This window comes from Podarcis filfolensis, assembly GCF_964270895.1.
Source record: "Podarcis filfolensis genome assembly, chromosome: 7".
In the NCBI taxonomy this organism is placed as follows: Eukaryota; Metazoa; Chordata; class Lepidosauria; order Squamata; family Lacertidae; genus Podarcis; species Podarcis filfolensis.
In genome coordinates, this window is record NC_139603.1 from 67482068 (window position 1) to 67506547 (window position 24480).

Genomic DNA, 24480 nt, shown 5'->3' on the forward strand with positions numbered 1-24480 from the left:
TATATGCAGAATTCATCATGCGAAAGGCTGGGCTGGATGAATCTGAAGCCGGAATTAAGATTGCCGGAAGAAATATCAACAACCTCAGATATGCAGATGACACAACCTTGATGGCAAAAAGTGAGGAGGAATTAAAGAACCTTTTATTGAGGGTGAAAGAGGAGAGCGCAAAATATGGTCTGAAGCTCAACATCAAAAAAACGAAGATCATGGCCACTGGTCCCATCACCTCCTGGCAAATAGAAGGGGAAGAAATGGAGGCAGTAAGAGATTTTACTTTCTTGGGCTCCATGATCACTGCAGATGGTGACAGCAGTCACGAAATTAAAAGACGCCTGCTTCTTGGGAGAAAAGCAATGACAAACCTAGACAGCATCTTAAAAAGTAGAGACATCACCTTGCCAACAAAGGTCCGTATAGTTAAAGCTATGGTTTTCCCAGTAGTGATGTATGGAAGTGAGAGCTGGACCATAAAGAAGGCTGATCGCCGAAGAATTGATGCTTTTGAATTATGGTGCTGCAGGAGACTCTTGAGAGTCCCATGGACTGCAAGAAGATCAAACGTATCCATTCTTAAGGAAATCAGCCCTGAGTGCTCACTGGAAGGACAGATCGTGAAGCTGAGGCTCCAATACTTTGGCCACCTCATGAGAAGAGAAGACTCCCTGGAAAAGACCCTGATGTTGGGAAAGGACACAAGGAGAAGGGGACGACAGAGGATGAGATGGTTGGATGGTGTTCTTGAAGCTACCAGCATGAGTTTGATCAAACTGCAGGAGGCAGTGGAGGACAGAAGTGCCTGGCGTGCTCTGGTCCATGGGGTCACAAAGAGTCGGACACGACTAAACGACTAAACAACAACAACAATCCCTTTGCCAAGCTTAGGCAGAGCAGCAGTGCTGCTGAACAGGATTTGGATCTGGTGTAATTTACTCTGGCTTAACTTCAGCTTTATGCCGGTTTCATGTGCATATGAGTGCTCCCTAAACCATTTAGTGAGAGATCTTTCACACATGCAGATTGTCTGAATATCCCCAAACCCAATGATCCATTATTTGTGGAAACCAACTTTTCACTCCCTGATGGTATGCTCCTGAGGGTTGAGGACCCTTGGAAATGATGTGGGGTTTGGTGAAGGGGACTACTAGGGGGCATTTATGGAAATGGTGCCCCTCCTTAGGTAAACAGAGCAGCAACTTATCATCCAAGCCGTTTTAGATTTGTCATCTGAATTAACGACGCACGAAAAGCAAACACTGATTTGTGGAAACAACGTTCAGTGTCTCTTGGGAAAAGGTCCTAAGACTTAGGGCTGATGAAGATATCAGGTGAACTGAAAAGCTTGCATGCTATTTGGCGATATTTTGATTTGCCTAATAAAGGTACCAAGCCCAATTCAAGGTGTTGGTACTGGTGTACAAAGCCCTACATGCCTTCCAATGTGTATTCCAAGGTGAGAAGGGGATGCCCAGCTCTTCATCCCATCAACAGGCAATTCAAGACGGGGCCTTCTCGGTGGTGGCCCCTCAATTGTGGCACACACACACACCCCGCCGGGAAGTGCAGTTGTCCTCCACACTTCCCATTTTTAGTTGTCACTTCAGTACATTTCTGTTTTCCCAGGCATTTCAGATATATATTTACTCTGGGATCTAGGACTGCCCTGGTTGAGCCTGTTATCCTATGCCATTGTGTTGAGTTTTGTAACATTGCTTCAATTACTGTATATAAACGGTTGCATGTTCAAGATGTTGTGCGCCAGATTGGGCTTCTTTGGCCAGAAAGATGCTATACAAATATAAAAATAATAATATTGCCTTATAATATGTGGATTTGGGCTTTTTTAATGGGCCAGCACAGCAATGTTTACTTCTTTCTGTTCACAACCAAAACTACTGATTTCAAAGGTCCTGCTCCTTTTCAGTTGCATAATCGAGAAAATCAGAATTATGAGTCTCTGAGGAGGAGTCCAAAGGGGTAATCCGGCGCCACAGAAAGAGAGGGGAGACTACGACCTCCGCTTTGCGGACCACCAGTCGCCAGAGCGGGAGCATCCAGCGCTCGCTCACCGCCTTCCCTTCCCCACCGCCCGGCAGCGCGGCCGGGCTGGACTCTCCCGCCGTCTCCTCCCCTTCCCCGCTCAGCGCCCTCTCCGGGATGGGACGGGGAGGCGACTGCACCGCCGGCTTCCCCCTTCCGTCCTCCTTGGCTGCCGAGCCGGAGCCGCGCTGCCAGGAGGCCCCGTCTCCTCCTCCTCCTCCTCCGGACGCGCGCCGCCTGCTGCCTCCTTGCCCGCTTGTCTGCTGCTCTCCGGGCTTTCGGGGCTGGAGCCGCCGCCGCCGCCGCCGCGCCTGGGAAGGGAGTCAGGTAAGAGGCGTCGCCTGAGGAGGGCTGCCTTTACTTTTGGCGCCGGACCTCAGGCGTCAATGGCGGGGGGTGTGGGGTGTGGAACTGCTTTAGGAGAATGCAATAGAATAAGCATTAGTAGGGGAGCAAGGCTTTCACAGAATCCTAATACTTATCTGTGTCTGAAAGCAAAGGGACCATGGGGAGGGGAGCGGGAAGTATTTTAAGGGAGCGCCCACTTATTTATGTATTTATTTTATATATCACTTTTCTCTCAAGGTGGTGCGCATGGTTCTCTTCCCGCCCTTTTCACCCTCACAACAACCTTGTGAGGTAGGTTGGGCTTAAGAGATGGTAAGGGCTGAGTGGGGATTCGAACCCTCTTCTCCCAGGTCCTTGTCCAACACTCTAACCACATGCTAGACCTTTGAGGGAAGTTTTTAATATTTAATGCTGTATTGTTTTTAACACTTGATTGGGAGCCCCCCAGAGTGGCTGGGGAAGGGATGGGTGGGGTATAAATAATAAATTATGGGTGGGGTATAAATTATTATTATTATTATTATTATTATTATTATTATTATTATTATTTCAGCAACTTGCATTTTTCCTTTTCTAACCCCCCACCCCACCCCACCTGCTCTCTTTTAAATGCAATTATATACATCTTGCCCCCCCCCCTTTCTCAACAACAGGCAGTCAACCTTTTCCCACAATATCTAGTGGCTAAATAATGGCTTAATTAGTGCAAGGGCTCCATTGGCATGAATGGAGGAAGGACAAATGAAAGTGACCCAGAGCAAAGAAAGCTAAATTTCTTGAATGTACTGTATATGATTTGCCATTTCCAAACTGGACCTCTTAATGTGGAAATGTTGCATTGGGAACTAGGTATCCACGCAGCTATTTCAAATCTTTAAACACGAGCAGTACAAAACAAAAATCAAAGAAGATGTGCATACATATGTCTTCTGGTAGAATACATGCTCTGTGTACATTTTCACATGGAAGCACTTTGAAAAATTTATCTATATGAGTTTCAGTGCTGATGACTTGTGGTCAATACAACACTGGAATCTCAGTCCCATAAGTTCTGAATCTTAAGAAATCAAATCTGTTCCACCACATAAAACACATAACCTAACTCTGCCAACTCCATGGTACTATTAATCTTAAGTATTTTGTGGAAAATATGACAGATTCAATTCAAAGAGATCAAATGAGCTGTCCCCAAAGAATCAATTTGATGAAAAGATACTTTGTCTGTAGAGCAGTTGAACGTAACTTGCCAACTAGGAGACCAACGTCATTACAAAAATCTTCCTCAGTAAATCTTGCTTCCCCACATCCAGTGGAAATTATGCAAAGCTGACCAAACCATGGGATTACTGTTTCAAATATCACTATATGCTTCTTCATAGTTGCCTTTATTAAACTAGAAAATGTTAGCTGCAGAGATCCCAGTGGCTCCGTATGCAATTTAAGATAATAGAGCATGACTTTTAGCTTTCTCAGTATGGATTGACTACTGACAAGAAATGTTGCAGCAGTGAATGAGAACTTTTCCAGGTATTTTAAGGAAGAAAAAGAGATCCCATCACTTGATTGCTGTAGGGGAGCCAAACATCTTTCTTCAAATAAATGTCGCTATTATTCTTAATGTTACTACAGTAAAAATAAAAAAATAAGTTCCACAAAGTATCATCCTAAGACGGCGGCGTTACATTACTGCTTGCTTATTTACATACATTACAAATATCAAACCACTGTGATCCAAAACCATTCCTCTTTTTTTGATGACTGAGCCAATTTTATGTTATTTGTCAATGTTTCAATCACAATTGTATCCCAACCCTTTTTGTACCAATATTCCAAATGTTTCTCTAAGGAACTGAAATTCCCGTTACAGTAGCATAACTGTAAGTGCTTTGTGGACTACGTCTGCATGTGTTCTCATGAGCACCTATTGGACAGTGTCCAAAAGATCCCAAGTAAACAGTAACACAACTCCCTTTTTTTCTTATTTTGTTCCTTGACACTGGAGCATAGTATGAAGACATGTGATGCATCAAAATTACTGCAGCTAAGCAGGTCTGGGCCTAGTTATTGCCTAGACTGAAGCCTTCTTAGAAACCCTAGGTATGCCACCATAGTAAATAAAGCTAGGATATAAATATAATAAGCAAATAAGACAGAGATCCAAACCCCCAACTGTTGCACTGAAGGTGGGTGGGTCTTGGATGGGTTGGAGATCTTCCTTGGCCCAGTCCAAAACAGCTTCATTGGCCTCCTCTCGCATGGAGATCCCCATTCCACCTGGCAAAAGTGCAGGTGGTCGGAGACACAGCCAGTGAGATTCCCACTGGCAGCAGCCCACAGAAAGACTCAAAACAGTAACAGGGAGGGGTGAGCCAGTCTGGGATCCACTGGCTCCAGAGCTGGCCCACTGCCATCACTTGATGGCTTTGGACCTGATTCACTGCCAGCTCCAGGCTGCTGTATCAGAGAACAGGGCTTTGCCTGCCCCTTCATCTTCCACCCAAACTGAAATTAGGATTGCTCTATGTCCTTAGAGACTGACGCTGTGTACACACCATACAACTGAAGCACATTTGAAGCATGTTACTTTCGTCAAAGGGTTTTGGGAACTGCAGTTTACCCCTACATCTCCCAGTACCCTCAACAAACTACAGTTCCCAGGATTTTTTGGAAGGAGTTGAGCTTTAAATCCACAGCAGTGATCAGAGGAGAAACGAGTACTGAAGGAAGAAAAAACATGGTGCATCTGTAAGAGCGAAACGGGTGCCTTCATCTGGCTCAACTGCAATAGAAGATGTCTCTCCTGTTTGATCTCTTCAGTTGAGCCAGATGAAGGCACCCGTTTCGCTCTTACAGATGCACCATGTTTTCTCCAATGGTTTGACTTTAGCCCCAATGGCGCACTCTTCCATTGGCGCACGCTTCCATTGTTGAGACAGGTGGATGCCAACAATGACAATGACAGAGTTTTCTTGCATCCATTTGTCTTTTAATGGAACACAGTAATGAAGGCTTGCACATAATCCCACCCCCCCCAGTAGAATGTGCCCAAGGTTTTTAAGTACTGTTGAGCTTTAGCTGATTCAATGCTATTTTAATTTGGATACATTATGTGTATTTATGTGTTGCCTGGTTTAATTGGGTGTCATCCATTTGGACTGTACCCTCTGTGGAGCAAATGATACTGCGTCCACGTGTAAGAGAGCCCGGATGGCACCTTGTTTGAAAAAGAAAGGGGTGCTTTGAAGGAGGGAAGGAACAGAGGGGAAGGGAGTGCTTAACCCAAACTAAATCTGAGTAAATAAATAAGCTCTACGGGTGGTGCTGTGGGTTAAACCACAGAGCCTAGGACTTGCTGATCATAAGGTCGGCGGTTCAAATCCCCGCGACGGGGTGAGCTCCCGTTGCTCGGTCCCTGCTCCTGCCAACCTAGCAGTTCGAAAGCACGTCAAAGTGCAAGTAGATAAATAGGTACCGCTCCGGTAGGAAGGTAAACGGCTTTTCCGTGTGCTGCTCTGGTTAGTCATGCTGGCCACATGACCCGGAAGCTGTACACCGGCTCCCTTGGCCAATAAAGCGAGATGAGCGCCGCAATCCCAGAGTCGGTCATGACTGGACCTAATGGTCAGGGGTCCCTTTACCTTTACTGTATGCTAACCCATACTGTATTCTAACCCATGCTACATAATATTGTGAGTGTTTGTAAATATGTGACCTTTTCTTTGTTTTACATTTGCATTTATGTGTTGAAAAACTTAACATCTTGCCTTTCTCCAATGCTAAAGCCCTAGGAATGTTTCCTCAGAACTAAACCCCATTGAATTCGATGTATTACTTATTTATTTATTATTAAATTGTTAACCCACCTTTCCTCTACGAGCTCAAGATTGCAGACTCAGTTCCCCTCCCCTTTCCCATTTTATCCCCACCGCAAGTAAGTGTTGCGCAGAATTGCAGCCTTAAACTACCCATATCACAGTACAAAAAGAAGTGAAAATATATGCACGAAATTCATAATCTCAGATCACAGCAAGTAAGCAAGTTAGTGTGGCACAGAAACACCTGTTGTGGTGTGAAGTGTTAGGCTTCACCATAGGAGATCCGGGTGCAAAATCTTTGCTCTATGTATGCTTCCTGTTGCAATATGCGAATCAACCTCTTCTGTGTAACCTGCCTCACACATGATTGTTTTGAGGCGTGAACATCCTTGGAAGAAGGGCAGAATACAAATGAATCAAATCACTGGAAGATGTTTTATAGCACCTTCTAAAGTCTTTTACAAATGTTGTTAGTCTTTTTATATAAGATTGTTAATGATGGCATTGTCTATGTTTTTAGCTTTTTCTATTTTATCTATATAGGGGGACGCGGGTGGCGCTGTGGTCTAAACCACTGAGCCTAGGGCTTGCCGAACAGGACGGCTGTTCGAATCCCCTCAATGGGGTGAGCTCCCGTTGCTCAGTCCCAGCTCCTGCCAATCTAGCAGTTTGAAAGCACATCAAGTGCAAATAGATAAATAGGTACTGCTCTGGCGGGAAGGTAAACAGCGTTTCCATGTGCTGCTCTGGTTTGCCAGAAGTGGCTTAGCCATACTGGCCACATGACCCGGAAGCTGTCTGTGGACAAATACCGGCTCCCTTGGCCTATAGAGCGAGATGAGCATGCAACCCCAGAGTTATCCGCGACTGGGCCTAACAGTCAGGGGTACCTTTACCTTTACCTTTTTATTTTATCTGTATAAGCTGCCTTGAGTCCTGGATTGGTGAAAGGGTGGGATATAAGTAAATATAATAACAATAATAATAATAATTAATTGTTGTGTGTACATTCAGAAAGAAGCAGCATTAAAAGAAAGGTGCATGATTTATTTCTGGCAGTGATTGCCTGACGATAAAACTTAATCTCATTTCCTCTTGTCGCAGTGAAGTGCCCTGATTATCCATCTTGCTCCATTCTTTGTTCTTTCTGAAAAATGAAGAAAATGATCTCATGCTTCCTTTTGCTGGTTGGACTTTTCCCTGCCTTGGCCAGAGAGAAACGCTTTCCAGGGACACTTTTAAGTCAAAGAAATGATGTTTCTTTACTTGGTGAGTTGCAAGTTGGCAATATCAAACAATACCTGCATATAGTTTAGGACTTCCTAATGCTTGTAGATTGTAAGCAATGGGGAATGCGCTGCTCTGCTCTTTCGGAGGGGATGATTATTGTGGAAGGCACAACACTAGAAATAGGATAGGGAAGCAGAGAAGTAGAACAGTTTGGGAAGATGCATATACCATTATGATGGGTGGTCTTTTTAAACAGGCAACACTACTTCTGGATGGACCAAAGAACCTGGTGAAGTGGCAGAGAGAGGCTTGCATAACCTTTTCTTTGCTTGCTGTTTCCTTTATCATATTACGAAACAGCCATGAATTTATGGGGAGGGGGGAAGGGGGAGAGATACCGGTAGTTGCTTTGGAGGGATTTGGAGCAAGAAACAGTGAGCAAGAAAATAGTCAAGCACTCCCTTCTTTTCACTGCCTCTCTAGTGCCTGTTCATTTCTGGAAGTAGCTTTTACTGCTTAAAAAGGCATGGTGGGTTGATGATTACATTCATAAATGTCTAGTTTGACACTTAAAATGGCACGTACATGTTGGGGAAATTGTTGGTATTAATAGCATCAATTATATGAATTTTACCCTATTGTTTGAAGTGCTTGGAATAAACTAGTACCGTAAATCTATTTTGCTAGAAGCTCAACTAGATGACCTAATGCACATTTTATATTTCCATTGCTTATGAATGTGTCATAAACACTGGATTCCAAATAAGAGGTTAGGGATCAAAATCACAAAAAATTAAAGTTCTATGTTCACAGTTGTTGTTTTAATCCTTGCTGCTTAGTACTGTTATCTTTGTTAGAATTGCGTCAGAAAGTTCCATGAGGGGGGTATACCCTATCCTGTCCTTTCCTTTTTGGACTACATTAATTGTAAATCAGAGCCAGAATTGTGGGCATGGTTGAACAAAGCCAGAACTTTTCATTTACATGTGATGTTTGCAAAGACTCCAAAATTTGCCTTGGCTAGAGTGCTGCATTTGACCCAATTTCTTCTTATTTCTGATTAGTTAATTATGGAACATATACAAAATCCACAGCTTTAGTTACTAACACTTGCCCTCTGACTATTAGTATTCCAAAGCTGCAACACTACTTCTAAAACTGATGCCAAAGCAATGTCCTGGGAAGAAGGAACCTACACCTGGCATTCAAGGCTTGTAACAGCCTTGTGACAACTGACAGGGCCCATGGAGAAGAGTGTTGGCTTTTTGTCTCCATTCCTTCATGTACTTGAGTCTGAAAAGTTACACTAAAAATAGCTCACCTAATTTTTTTACTTGAAATGATAAGCATCTTTTGAGGTTAATTCCCCCCGCCCCTGAAGTTTTTCAGCTACATTTGAATCAACACAGAGAATTCCAGCTTACGGCATAATTGGAAGAGAAACAATGAACTGGATCCAACTCCTCAGACTGAGATCCAGGCTTCCTAGTTTGGTCTCCAGTGGTGACCAAACTTAAGTTCAGCCCTTCCAACTCTATTTTAATTTCTTTCTTTCTGACTTCATTCCTGCAAATATCCCTCGCGTGTTATCCATGTACAATTCTTATACCATAATTATTAGTGTTTTATTCTATGCTAGAAAAAAAGATAGAGAAATAACTGCATACAAAAGTGAGGTAATAATATGGAAAACTAATAAATAAGCCAGCATTTCTGCATCTCATTAGAACTGGAATGCCATTTTTGCTCATTTTGGAGGATGTTCAGCAACCTTTGGTTCTGAAAGCATTAGCAACCTTTCTATGACTCTCTGAAGAAACCTTGACTGGAGCCCTGAAATGAATAAAACATAGTTACTTCATAGACCACAAATAACATTGTTGTTCTGTGCCCACAGATGCTCCTGGTTGCTGACAAAAGACCAAATAAACCAGAGGGAAATATGGCCATTTCCCTCAATAAATTGCAGAAACATGTTTTCAGTATTTATCCTTGAACCATTTGCTTAAGTACGCAACAATAGACAACAGTACAAAAAGCCAAAAAAAAACACCACCCTTATTTTGACTTTGTATCTCCCCAAGATGGAATGTTACTTCAGTGACTATAGAATATGCAGACTCAGGATAGGAGCCCATAATGTTAGTTGCTTACCACTAGCTAAATTTGGCTGTTGCCTACATCTTTTATGCTAATTCTCAATTCGTCTTTTAGTATTATTAGTACAGTCAAACCTCGGATCCGAACGTCTCCGTTTTGGAACATTTCGGCTCCTGAACGCCGAAAACACAGAAGTAAATGTTCCGGTTTTTAAATGTTTTTCGGAAGCAGAACGTCCGATGCAGCTTCCAGGTGGGTGCAGGAAGCTCCTGCAACCAATCGGAAGCCGTGCCTTGGTTGTTGAACGTTTCGGAAGCCGATTGGACTTCCGGAATGGATTACATTCAACTACCGAGGTTTGACTGTAGCATGTTTATTCTCCACCTTTCCTGGAGGTGAGACTGGTATATATGTTACTCACCCCTCCCATTTCAGCCTTACAACAACCCTGTGAGGTAGGTAAGGCTGAAAGATGGTGACTGTAGCAAGGTCATCCACTGAGCTTTATGGTCGAGTGGGGATTTGCACCTTGGTCTCCCAGATCCTAGTCCAGCACTCTAACCAGAACACTAAAAATATTGATAGATTGAGTGTCTATGGGTTGTAAATTAAATTTCATTTGCTTCCTAGTTCTCAATTCAAAATAGAAGCACTCTATCTGACCCATCATACTCACTTTGGGGAATTGTTTGTTTTATATATCTGCTTTCCCCCCTCCTTTTCCAGAAAATTTTTGCAATAACAAACGGCTGGACCTTGTGTTCATCATCGACAGTTCTCGCAGTGTTCGCCCTTATGACTTTGAGAAAGTGAAAGAATTCATCTTAACCATTTTGCAGTTTTTGGACATTGGCCCGGATGCCACTAGAGTGGGACTCATTCAATACGCCAGCACGGTCAAACAGGAATTTTCCCTGAAGACCTTTAGGAGGAAACAGGATGTGGAGAGAGCAGTGAAAAGAATGTTGTACCTGGCCACAGGTACCATGACGGGATTAGCCATTCAGTATGCAGTGAACATCGCATTTTCAGAATCTGAAGGGGCTCGGCCACTCCGACAGAACGTGCCTAGAGTGATCATGATAGTGACAGATGGGAGGCCTCAGGATCCTGTCGCAGATGTTGCCGCAAAAGCCAGGAATTCGGGAATTCTGATTTTTGCTATTGGAGTGGGGAAAGTAGATATGAATACCCTCAAGTCCATTGGGAGCGAACCTTATGAAGACCATGTGTTTTTGGTTGCAAATTTTAGCCAGATTGAAACGCTGACTTCTGTGTTCCAGACTAAACTTTGTGGTAAGGCTCTTAAACGTAGATTTTGAAAGTTTTGTTGAAAATTCTTTTAAAGTTGCCTCTCTCCCTCCCTCTTGTTTTTAAAAGAAACAGGTTCATGCCAGAACCATGGGCTCCTTATCATGAAAGACAAATTGCAGTGTGTTTGATGAATAGACAGGTTTTTTGAGAAGCACCACAAATAATTATTTAAGACTGCGTTCAGATGCAACAACAAAAAACAGTTTTCCATTATGTGCATGAGCCGCAGTGAACCTTGGACTCACACACTTTCCCTTTCTTTCTTTGCATGCGAAGGGAGGAAATGTAAAACTTCTGACTGCAGTTGGTAATGAACTGCATCTTCCTGTTTTCTCTGAATATGGTAAGCTGCCATAGGTCGTTCACCTACCTGTACATGCCAGAATCAAACAATAGTTTAATATCCTGGTTTGTTAACTAACTATCATTTGTACAAAGAGTTTCCCATGTTCAGGCAGAATGGGAAACTGTGGATGGTTACAAACCTTGTATGAAAGCTGTCAATGTCCCTTCAAGCACAAAACTCATTGTGGCTCATACATGTGGCAAAAAAGATGATTTATCATTATGTCTAAATCTTAATATAAATTTAATATCCTGTATGAAATTCACAGTCATACCAGGATTAAAGCCTTCTCTATGACATGATAGATTTATTTCTATTTTACATTGGGTACCAATCAGCTGTGCAGATCTTCAGCCTGGCTAACCATGTGCAATTTCTGCACATGTGTGTACATTCTTACTTTCCCTTATTCTCAGGGTACAGTTGGCATAGGATTTGTGTCTTTAGAAATCTGTGGTATGTTCCTGAAGATAGAAATGACATCCACACGGTAACAGGAAAATCAGAAATTGTGATAGTTTGAACATGGACTGCAAAATCTAGAATCTAAATTTAAAAAATGCATTTCTTCCAAATAAATTTTATTTTTTTAAGGGGGTGGTTATAAACACCTAGCATGTCATAGTTCTCACTGTGGTACGTATTAGAAGAACATGGACGGTCCACAGAAATTATTCGGGATTTACTCTCATTTGCATATACATCTCTCCATAATCTTATCACATTCTGACTCATATGAAAGCTCTCTCTGTGTTTAGTTACTGAGCTCTGAACACAAATTTGTGAATTGACCTGTAGGGCATGCTTGCCTGGAGCTTGAAACTGCCCCCAAAAATCCTGAAAATCAAGATACCATCTGCACAAAAAACCACCACGCTGACATCAAATCTTAAATTGTGTGGACAGCACATACCTCCGAACTCTCTTTTTATCCTCATCTGCAATACAGATTTGCTAAACACCCGTGGGTATGGGGACTGTGGGTATTAGATACGTTCACTTAATTCATCTAGCAAGCCCATCTGATCACTTTGGATAACAAAAGGGGCAGTGTGGTGTGTTGGATAGAATGGTGAACTTGGACCAAGAAGACCTGGGTACAACTCTGCTCAGTCATAATGAAATACGATGCTGTGGCTGCAAGTAACAGGAAGGAAAGGATAGGAGTATCGATGCACACATGGCTGGGTTTGTGAAGGGATTACTTTAGTGTGGAATTTTTATATGAAGATGTCCATATAAAAAAGATTTTTGAGCAGGAAAGACTATTTTGGTGCTTGTTTAATTCCTTTAATATGCATGTTCTCTTTGTCCGTTGAAAGAAAAATCTCTTATCTAGGTTTTTACTCCTCTTACCTAGTCTTTTTGTATATTAAGTCTTTAGCAGAAGTAGTTTTGTTTATTACTTTTCTATTTTTCAGTCCAACACATGTGCAGTGTGACTGAACATGGCTGTGATCATTTCTGCATCAACACTCCTGGATCCTATGTATGTAAATGCAAACAAGGGTATATTCTGAACTCGGACCAGAGGACTTGCAATAGTGAGTTTTCTATTGTATCTCTCTTACATCTTATCAACTCATAGATACAGTCTTTGGTGTAAAATTGCAAAGCTGTTGTGGTATCAACGGCCTGAAAGCATTTGACACTACTTCCTTGGAAAATCAATATATCCACTCCTGATAACTTTGGTTTATAAGGTAAAATGGTGGAATGGTTTTTTGGTGTGTGTATAAACATATTCTAAGAAAGCTACATGTTAAGTTTTTCTAGTACAACATAGTGCAGTTTCTGATGTAAATGTAAAGCTGTATTTTCCTTTGCTGCATATCATTGGCTGCTTCTGGTGGGGACTGGACAATTCTCAGCATAACAACACCCAGGATATTATGCACGATGCATGATGGGGAAACATCTTTGAGGGGGGAATTGCTAACATTTTCAGCAACAGATCCATTTTTTTGTGGTTCTGCCCACAGGAACACCAACATTGCTATATAGTTGGTAGTACCTGTACCTCTTGCCTATGTCTTTCCCCTTTCAATTCTCCCATCATTTTAATAGTAGGAAAACTTTTTAAAAATACTTTGTATTTCCATTTTGTCTCACATTTTATTTTTCCTCTGTGCCAAAGATTTCTTCACTTTCCTTGCCAAAACTGTGTGATATCTAGTCTCAGCTATTGTCATGGTTATTCCTTGCTATAGTGTAGAATACATTTAAAATATAAAATGTTTTATCTAAGATCTGGAGTCTTAGACTAGGACTTCTCTTCTATTTACGTCACCCTGTAACATGTTGAAAAAATAATTAGCTGCAATAGTCTTGTCCAGAAGATCAACGTGGCATTGTGGCACCAAATGCTTTATACACTTCTTCACAGTGTTTATAGTGAAGATTTCCCTCAGAGGCAAATCATTATGTTTTTCCTCCACTTGTGTCTCAAAATAAACATTATATAGTAGCACATGGCTTTTTTTGGATTCTAAGTGGCCTTCCTTCCTATGATAACTTAGTTCAAGTTATGTACAGCAAAGTGATAAAAATTACAAATAGCATGGGCATAATTAAATAGAAGTTGCCCCTACACCACCACTTTATGACATACAGCTTATTGCCTTCTCTTATAAAGTACTGATTTAGGACAAACAAAATAAAATAATTCCTTCCAGTAGCACCTTAGAGACCAATTAAGTTTGTTATTGGTATGAGCTTTCATGTGCATGCACGCTTCTTCAAATAGCTTCACACTTCTTCATATATCTTCTTCAGGTGTATCTGAAGAAGTGTGCATGCACACGAAAGCTCATGCCAATAACAAACTTAGTTGGTCTCTAAGGTGCTACTGGAAGGAATTATTTTATTTTGTTTCGACTACGGCAGACCAACACGGCTACCTACCTGTAACTGATTTAGGACAGTAGTGCAGAAAATTGGCTGCAAGGAACATTATGATGAGTGGTGCCTAATGGGTGACCATGAAAATTGCCAGAAATTGGTGCAGTAGGAATACGCATTAATTCACCAGTAGAATCGCCTTTCCTGACACAGCACATAAGTGTCTTCACTGCAATCAAGTGCAGAGAGAAAGAGAGCCATGGAGGGAGCAAGAGTGATGATGGTCCATTTATATACCTTTCTAAAGGTTTTTCTCGCTTTTTAAAAAATGTCATAGTTATATTGTAGCCTAAGCTAAGTATAGATTCCCGAAGATATTTTTTCCCTGGTAACTATGGCCAAGGAAGCATGTGTGGCAGCTGAAGATGTATGCGCTGCTGATGGCCCTGTCACACCTATTGTAGAATATTAAGAAAGGAAGATGCTAGAACAGTTTTGTTGGCAAGGGTTAGATTCAAGCTGATGCAGCCCTAGTGTGATTTATTTATTGCCTTATTTTAATTATTTGTTTTACATATTAATATGCCACCTTTCAGAATGACAGTTTGTATCAAATAAAAGAATTTTTTTAAAAAACCACTACTGCAGTGTGATCCAAAAATATTGAGTGGACTCATCTAACCAGTCCCATCAGCAGAAGCTTTCTGGCCAGGGTTTTCCTCCTCTTTCTCCCACTGCACCACATAAAATTGGCTCTGAACCACCCCATAACAGTGTGCAGGAGGAAGAAAGCAGTATCATTCTGTTTGGCAAGCTGGAATGATTACATAGATTGAATGTTGGGAAGAGTGTGATGTTGATTTCCACTCATTGTATTTTTTAATTTTTTTTATTTGCATGTGTTGTAGAATGCCCAGAAGCATATAAGGCCAAAAGCACATTCCTCACATGGTCTCTAATCTCTGCAGATATAAATAAGCCTTGTTTACATTTTCAGACAATACATGGTCAACATTAACCAGATGTATTTCACTAAATGCTAGCATCGGCTTTAAGTTAACTTCCACACTAAATTTAACATCCTCAAAATCACTTACCCTTTCTAATCTCTCAAAGTCACTAGCTATAATTCACATCTCATTAAAGTAAATGGCAAGGCTCTCACTAGTAGTTCAGGTTTGTGAATTTCACTCGCTGGCTGCAGTTCCACAACCAGTTTATACATATATGTGACCCATTAATTTAATCAGCATTGACTTAGGCGTACAGGAAATGTGCCCCTGTGTTAGATGGCTTCCCTACACCCAATATCCAGATGTTGAGTGCCTGTAGCAGGAAAAGCCCGAAGTGTACATGTATTAGAGACTGAATCAAAGAAGGGTACTTTTAAAGTACAGTGGTACCAAGGGGTAAGTATTTAATTTGTTCCAGAGGTCTGTACTTAACCTGAAACTGTTCTTAACCTGAAGCACCACTTTAGCTAATGGGGCCTCCTGCTGCCGCCGCACCGCCAGAGCACGATTTCTGTTCTCATCCTGAAGCAAAGTTCTTAACCTGAAGCACTATTTCTGGGTTAGTGGAGTCTGTAACCTGAAGCGTATGTAACCCAAGGTACCGCTGTACTGATATCACAAGTCTGGAATTCCCTGCACAGAGCAGCCTGCAACAACTTATCCCTTCCTATTTTTAAAGAGAATTTAAAAGGGGGGGGGAGGAGGATTTTGGAAGGCTTCTTAAAATCGATTAAAACCATTCTGCTTGCTAAACAGAATTGGTTCATCAAACAGATGAGAGTTCATTTTATTTTTAGTGTCACGATCAGGAGCAGTCAGTGGGGTCCCTGCCATGGAAACCAGCCTCTTGGCATTGGGGTTTTTTGCTGCTTACAAGAACAGTGAAGTTAGACTGGCTCAGGCACACCAGGGACGGCATCAGATTGGCTCTGCTGGTGTGTTTGTGTCCTGGTAAGCAGCAATGATGCAGCCCCAACAGCCCCATTGTTTTTTTTTCTGCAACAGACTAACATGGCTATCCTTAGCTTTACTGTTATTTTGTTTGTGTTGTTGGTTTCTAAATAGTTGCACCATTTAAATAATGTTTTGTTTATTCTCACATTTGGGCAATTAAGATTTCCTTTTTGAAAGGAAACAAAATGTGTCAGGCATAGAGGGAACTTTGAAGAAACTAGATATAGCGTATCCAGTTTGTTCGTGCAGAAAACAAACCTATAGTAAGTCTTGGCTGGGGAAAAGTAAGCATGCCAGTCTCTGGGAAAGCATGCGTGTATTTGTCACAGTGAGCACAGATTGTATAAGTAAACAGTTGCTTCTTTTACCAAATATTTAATCTATATTTTCAGAATTATGTCTAGGTTTTTAAAGTATCAGTATCACATATCAGTTTTGACACTTTGTTTTAGAATGTTTTATTTTTTATGAAGTTGTTTATATATCATGGGCTTGTGTTAAACATGACTTGCTTATTTTAATCTCTTTCTCACATTTATCTTTAAATATGTCCAAATCTCCCTGGTCATAAATTCCTGAGGTAGGAAAAACAATCTGAATAAGCAAGGGTGACTTTAAATCACTTAAGTAGTACCGATTGTGGATATTTAGTTTCTAGGCTGTAGCGGCAATTAGTGACCTGATACTGGTTTTTAAAAAGCAATACTGCAAAGTATTTTCTCTTTTAATTGCTTGAACCCTATTTCTTGAGGGAGATCTTTCTAGCTTAAAAGATCTTTCAGAATTTTAAACTAAAAGCATATTTATACTGCTACCAAATCTGCCGGGTGGCTATATATTGGCTTTGGGATGGGACCCTTCTGCATTGCAGAAGATAGAGACATGTTTTAAGGCACCCACTCAACTCACACAGAGTATAGTTCATGTAGGAGATTACCAGCCAAACCTAACAAATGCATATTCTTGCTAGTTAGCATGAGAAGGGGCTAAATCCACAGAGCTATCTGTCCACAGAGTATCTGCTGATAGGCAGATACTCAGACCATACAATTGGTAGAGAGGGCTGTGTGTGACCTCATTTCCCATCCTCTCCTAGAGAGGAAGGAGCGTATAGTACTTCCTGTTCCTCTCTCTGTTCCTTTGACTAGTGTTGCATGCAGATATGCCTCTGCTTGCTGCAGCTTTTAGGCACATGGCTGAAGCTGGTTATGTTGTAAATATAAGTGTTTTGCCTGCATAGTTTTTACTGCTGCCACTTCTGTGAACCAGTGCAATATTATAAGTAAGTAAATTATATATATCTTTACTTACTTTACAAGCTGTTGCCTGATTCTTTGTTAAGCAGGGTAAGAAGGGGAAAGCCAACTTACTTTGTTAGCTGGATTTGCTCCAAAGGAGGCTTTGCAGCCTAATTCCTATGCTTCTGATTTTGCTGCCGAGGTTAGGATTTTGAAACTGTTCAACCCACACATGTGGGAGCCCAGAGAAATGAATTGCAATTAGTATATCTTCTCTTACCTATTAAAACCCATTCCACAGGTCACACTTTGTTGACCTCAGTTTCACTCTGCACACATTGAGAGAGGTAGCTGTGGTAGTCTTCTTCAGCAAAAGCAACAGCAGAGTCTTGCAACACAGCATTTATTATGGTATAAACTGGTGGTAGCCAGTGTGGAGCCCTCCATATGTTGTGGACTAATTATCAGGAAATCTGCATAGGTTTGCAATTCAGTGCTATTCAATCTCAGAAGTTCTCCCATTTCTGTCCATGTGGTAATGGAAGATTCTGATACACCTTTAGCCAAAGTGCTTGGTTTTAAGCCAGTTGATGATCTGATTGTAACATTTGCTGTTCCTGCAGATTAGTTCTGCATCCAACAGATAATTCTGGGTAAGGTAACAAAGCAAATCTATATGTTCACAAACATCTCCAATATTACTGTCCTCTCTGCATGCAGATACTATATGATATGAAAGATTGCAGGACCTGAGACAAAAAGAAAAGGTAGAACTGAAGATGGCACAGGCTGCAATCCCAGTTCTAAGATTGTCGTGTAATTTTTATATTTTGCAGCCCAGGACCTATGCGAAGTCGAAAAGCATGATTGCGAACAGATATGCGTCAATACACCCGGATCCTATGTTTGCCAGTGCTATGATGGTTATGAACTTGAGGAAGATGGAAAGAAATGCTTCAGTATGTATCTGCTTCCTATTGTTCTTATACTTAAAAAAAGAAAGCAAGGAAAAAGAGGCTGCTTTTACTGCGATAACTGTCTTGGATATCTCTTAGCCCTCCAAGGCCAGAGAAGCGTACCCAGCTGCCCCCTCACCTGCTTGGGCCTGCCACAGGGTCCCATTGGTCACTCTCATTCCCATGAAGAAGGTCACTTATGACTGCAGGCAGATCAACCTCTCTAGTTTCTAGTCTCCTATATTCAGTTTGGAGTATCAGGGATGACAAGGTGGCTGAGACCCATAAGCTGTCAGCTCATACGTTCCATTGCTTGTGGGGAATGGAAGGTTCTGCTGGCTGCGAAGCCGTAAGATAAAATCTTACAGAACTAATGTGGGAATAGGATGAAAGGAAGGAAGAATTCATGTGGTGCCACTGTAGAAATTTCTCTAAGCAGGAGAACTGCAGCAATGGCGGGAAAATTATCAGACACAACAACAAACTAATAAGTTTAAGGGCACAAGCTCTTTGTGGTAGCTATGTGAGTTGTTCCTAATGTTATGATTGGTCTGCTGTTTCCCACATTGTGGACTTCCCTTTTCTGGAGCTGGAAGGGAACACCTCCACATTTCATTAAAGAGTGTTCCTTGATGCTAAACAACTGTCTTTCTCAGGCTCCAGTTTTTAAAAGCTTGCTAAAAAAATATGTGAAAGCATACTGATTCCATCATATGTTCAAGTTTTCTTAGGCCCATAAACACAGTCACACCCCAATACTTTGTAAGCAAAACAGCTTCCCACAGCTGTACATTCTCTCTAGCAAACTTCACTCTGAAACCCATAAAACTTACTGCTTTTCAAATAACAGCTGTTTTATGTTACTACTTTGCATGAGGAATGGGATGTTCTTTGTTCTAATGAATACTTTACTTTCTGATTGCTGAATACTTAAACTTATGATATATAAATCGGATGCATTTCCATTTACAGGCACTATGTTCTCTTTTTGTTTATTTAAGTATTTTCATTTGTTTGAATACCTCCTGTCCTATGCCCTACTGAGATCCCTAAAAATCAAAGCCATCTTCTTTTGTATAGTATTTGTTAATTTCTCCAGGGGCACATAGACACACTAGCTCTTCTGTAACTGTGCAACTCCTTTCCCCTAGAGAGTTCTCATAGCCCAAATATCTAGCTTAGGTGTCATGATACTTTTCTTTTTCTTTAAGCTAGGGCTGAGCTATAGGTAGCTCTCAGATGAGCCAGAAGCTGAAACAGACTAAAGAGACTGATAGGAAGACTTTTACAGCTTTTTCTATCCAGAAGGGCCCAATGGCCAACTTGGGGGGAAGGGAGCGACTAATCCAGAGCCTGAGAACATTTCACTAGAAGGAGCTTGTTCCAAATGGCAGCTACACAGAGAATGGAACCCAGTTCTAGCCCTGGCAGCTTCTGGCACTTCAGGGACACAAGGGTTTTAAAAAAACATTTCCATGCAATTTCAACCATAGTATAAGCTTTTTGCTCAGACTTAATTATATTCCAGGCTCATTGGATAATTTAGCAGGATCTTATTAGTGGCTTATGGAATGATGAGTCCTCTTCTCACTGCTCAAAACATGTCTATTCTCATATTCATGTTATGTATTTTCCCTTCCTCTTGACCTAATTCTACAGAGGTGTGGCTTCTCTACATTTAGCTTGGAGGAACTCCATAATACAGTATGTGCAGCTTAAAGGCAGCTTAGGCTGAAGTCCTATGTACCTTCCAAATGAGTAAATCTAAATGAGCACAGTGGGAGTTACTTCCAATTGTGTGCTGAAAAATCATATTATTTTTTTAAATGAATGCCCTTACCCTGGCTCTTTACTTAGATTTATTTTTCATTTATTTCAGTGGACCTTTATCCATTTAACAGTGCTTAAGGTTGTGGTCCTGTTGTACACTCCATTTTAGTTTTTGCTACACCTTGAACTTTTAAGATACAATTTGCAGTGGCTCACGGGAATACTGTTCCCTTACATTTCCAGTGGTCAGGCATGAGTGTTGTTGCTTAAGTAGCTAAAACTTTACCACCTGAGCACAAGGGAGAGGTGTCAGCAGGTTCAGGGGAACCCCAAGTTTTGCAGAAGACAAAAGTGCTTTCTTTCTCAAGAGTGGATTATATGTGCCAAATGAAATACTACTACTTTTCTCAAGAGTAGATGATATGTGCCAGATAACTATTAGTTTCAAAAACCTAGAATAGTCATGTTGTCTGAACATCTCAACTTTACCCCAGGAATAAAGAGTAAATTACAGTCGAATCAGAGCCCAGCCATTCTGAATTCTGTGTGGCACTTAATAATTGAATGTATAGGACAGAAAAAACTAAATAGTTTAAACATCAAGAACCAATGTTTTGACAGAACTGAAGTAATACTGCAACACAGCACATATGTGTATGTGAGAACACACAAAAGATGTTGCATATGTGGTGTTTTGTGTGCGTACATTATCCCTCACCAGATAAAATTGTGTGCCCTTCACACTTAATATTAGAGATGACTGACCCTCATCAGGATACTACAATTTCTTTCTTGCAACTCTTCGTTGGAATCCATTGCAATGTATATATGATTGGGACCAGACCATAGAAGGCAATATGTTCAGTACCCTCCACACCCTTCTGGCTTTCAAACAATGTGAAATATTTAACAAAAGTAGTAATAAGAAGCAGATAAACATGTTTTCAGGGGAAAGGAACAACAACAAAAAACAGATGGGAGAATTGTAGTCAGTTTTTTTCCACGCCAATGGCCAATATCCCTAGTAGCAACAACAATCTATGCATATATTCTCTCTCCTGCAATACAGCAGACTAGCTGAAGTGACTTTAAGATATACGTCTGTCAACTACCTTGCTGGGAATTAGCTATAAAGCAAATTCACATGTAAAGTATAAGAAGAACCAAACTGCCATTTATTTATTTATTTATTAAAAATGGTCTAATGGAAAGTTTTGCCTACTTTACACTGATAGAAGTTGGTCTAATAAAATATCATCTTAAATGCTCTTCACTGCTAGATATTCCTATAAATGCTATTCAGATAAATGTTATAAATAGTTGATCTATATGCTATATTAGTATGTTTACAATTCATATTGTCTCATTTCAAAGTGGATATTGTAGAGCTGTAAAAGATTTATTATGTTTTTGTATATGCTGGAAGCTGCCCAGAGTGGCTGGGGCAACCTAATCAGATGGGCAGGGTACAAATAATAATAGTAATAATAAGATGATGATGATGTGTGTAGTAATTGGGACTTTTTAGTTTAGAAAAAGGGCAAGCAAGAGGGGACATGATAGAGATTTATAACATCATGCATGATGTCGAGAAAGTGGATAGAAAGAAACTGTTCTCAGGAAGCTGAATGCTGGTTGTAGCTCAGAGCAGACCCACTGAAATTAAGGGACACAACTAATATCCATGAATTTCAATGGGTCTACTCTGAGTAAGGGATCCAACCCTATTACTCATCTATTTGACAAAGGCGCTAGTCGCTGACTACTTTTGTAGTTTCGAAATAACTTTGTAATATATGTTTTCCCATTGATTGGGACTTCATTAGTATAAATAAGTAAATTATATCCTGAAATGTACTGTGGTTAGAGTAGATTGCTGTTACTATAATTTTGTCTCACGAGGCTGCTGAAAAATTGCACTTGAGATTTTTAAGGGAAAGCTGATTATTGCTTTAATTTTCAAGAAATGTTCCATATGACTGTCTTCGGCCTGGAACAAGGAAGGTGTTTGCCAGGAAAGTGGTTACACATCCTACATGACGGAAAGTCTAAATTGTTTGGACTCTGCCCAATTTCTTTAAATCAGCAAAGCAGAAACTCCCATAATGTGAAAGAATATTATCAGCTGCTTTTTGTTCTGTTTTCCCAAGGTTGTCTAAATTATGGCAGAGTTATAGTTGTGGGATTTGGGGAGAATGCATTAATCCAAACAAATGGACATTAAAATTTTATTTTTTTAAAGTAATATGATTTTGGAACGTAAAAAAAGAAATATAACAGAATCTAGCAGTTAGTTCATAATGGCTTAGTTGGCACTGTTGGGAATGCCGTACTTGGTAAAATTTATATGAAACATGACATTATTTAAAGGGCAAAAAATGGAAACTTTGTTCTTTTTATTAGTCCAAATGATCTAAGAAACCACTTTGCGATTTGATTATGTTTATCCTTTGTTTAGAATAATTCTTTAAAAACTGACACAAGCTCCACAGAGATAAATACAGTTCAGCTTCATCTATCCAAAATCTGCAGAGCATTCCAAACAATTTAGAATGTTCTGAAAGAGGGTTTGATTAACAGATTTACGTTTAGGCAAATAAAAGGCATTTGATAAGGGCACAAATATATTCTAATAAGCAGAAATTTTGGGTAATGGGAGTTTGCACAATGACAGATATACAATGTTTAGTATTTTCAGGGTATAGCTTACACCATTTCACAACCACTTTCACAAATTAGTTTAGTTTTGGCATCTTGCCTAGCGCTTTGTAGATAAATATTACGTCCTGTTTATATTTAGTGAATATAAATTACCAAAATAACTACAACAATGCTTCTTGCTGTCAAAGAGCAATACAAGCCCAGTATGGTGTAATGGCTAGAGGGCGGGCTGGGAAGGCCCAAGTTCAAATAGCTGTGAAGCTCAATGGGAGGCCCTGAGGCTAAGTTGCCTAATTTATAAGGTTGTTGTAAGAGGGGACAGAGGATGGAGAATAGCATGCATGCATCTTTCAGCTTCTTGGAGGAAGAATGGGATAATAATGTAAGTAAACAAGTCATGGTGAACTGTGAGGCCAGGGTTTCCATCATAAGCTTGGTAACACAGAGGGACAAAACTAGTTTGCAGAACATTAAGTGGCTTCGTTGGACAGTTGCCAGATCCACAAATTGCTTATTCCTTTAAATGCTTTTTTAAGGGAGAGAGAAGGAAGCTGCTGTGTTCAACCATGCCCGCTTATGTCCTCCACCATTTGCCATGGTGGTGCTCAAATAAGGTCCTCTTGATGGGGAGAACAGGTGAGGGGAATCAGGGTTGAAACAAGGTGTGAAGCGTACAGGCTACACCCTTTCTCAGAGGGTTTAAAGGGGTGACATCATATTTCTTTACCATTTATCCACATAATTAGCTGCCCCCGGTGGGAATTGGAAAATTCACAATGAATTGATATCACAACACAATAAACTGGTTCTACAGGGGAGAAGGAGAGTCAGTATGGTACAGTGTAAAGTATAGACTAGAACATGGGAAACCTGGGTTCAAATCCCTGTTCAGCTATGAAACTCAGTGAGAGACCCTGGGCCAGTCACAGTCTCTCATGCCTTTTTTCTCCTTGGAGGAAAGGCAGGATATCAAATGAAACAAACAAATTGACCCAGGGATGCCATTTTTGGTAGATGCTCAGTGTTGGGTACAACACGGAGCATCTACCAAAAATGGCATTCCTGGGTCAATTTGTTTGTTTCATTGATAACCTGCCAATATGGAATTCTTTCTTCAGTGTTGTATGGAGAGAACAGGGCTTTTTTTCAGCTTGAACTCACTGGAACTCAGTTCTAGCACCTCTCAGGTGGGCTTCATTGTCATTCTAAGAGAACGAGTGAGGTGTTCATGGTGAGTTCCAGCACCTTTTTCTTCTTCTGGAAAAATAGCACTGGAAGAGAGAGCCTAGTTCTAACCAAATCACTGCTCCCCAAAGGATCCAGTTCCTGAATATTGTTCCGTACTCGCCACATTTTAAGTAACACCCTCGGTTTCTTCCAAACTGTAAATTTTTCTAGGCGATGACAAAGGAAACTTTCGTGTTTAACCTCGAGCAGTCAGAGTCAAGTTTATTTTGGCTGCACTGTGATAGTCAAGAAAGAGAACAGATTGTTGTTGAGCATCGGTGCTCAAATGTCTATTACAACAGCTAGCACAGAGTTTGGTTTGTGTCAGACTAAGTACAGCGCCATTTCTACACCCACGTGCTTTGTCTCACCTGAGGGTCTATGAAGGCAACTTTAATTTCAAGGATTGTGAACATTGCTTCCATTCCTCCAGACTCTGCAGTCCAGATGTATGGCGTGCTTAAACCAAATAGGGAATCTCAGATCACGGGGCCAAATGCAACCTTCCAGGTCTCCCCATCTGGCCCTCAGAACACTCTGCAGGCCATCTACCCTCTCCCTAAACCATACCCCTCACTGGCTCTGCTAACCCGCCTGAATGTCTTTACCCGGCTTCAGTGTGTCCTT

At 40.9% G+C, this 24480-nt stretch overlaps 1 protein-coding gene across 1 annotated transcript in view; it reads left to right on the plus strand.

The window, feature by feature from the left end:
- The first annotated feature begins 1964 nt into the window (after positions 1 to 1964).
- The window catches only part of MATN2 (matrilin 2), a 48740-nt gene continuing 26224 nt past the window's right edge, over positions 1965 to 24480 (plus strand). The window contains exons 1-5 of the mRNA XM_083622712.1: positions 1965 to 2367; positions 7308 to 7472; positions 10260 to 10829; positions 12615 to 12737; positions 18076 to 18198. Coding sequence (XP_083478838.1) covers positions 7358 to 7472; positions 10260 to 10829; positions 12615 to 12737; positions 18076 to 18198 — 931 coding nt within the window. The 5' untranslated portion in view covers positions 1965 to 2367; positions 7308 to 7357. The remainder of the gene's footprint in view (positions 2368 to 7307; positions 7473 to 10259; positions 10830 to 12614; positions 12738 to 18075; positions 18199 to 24480) is intronic.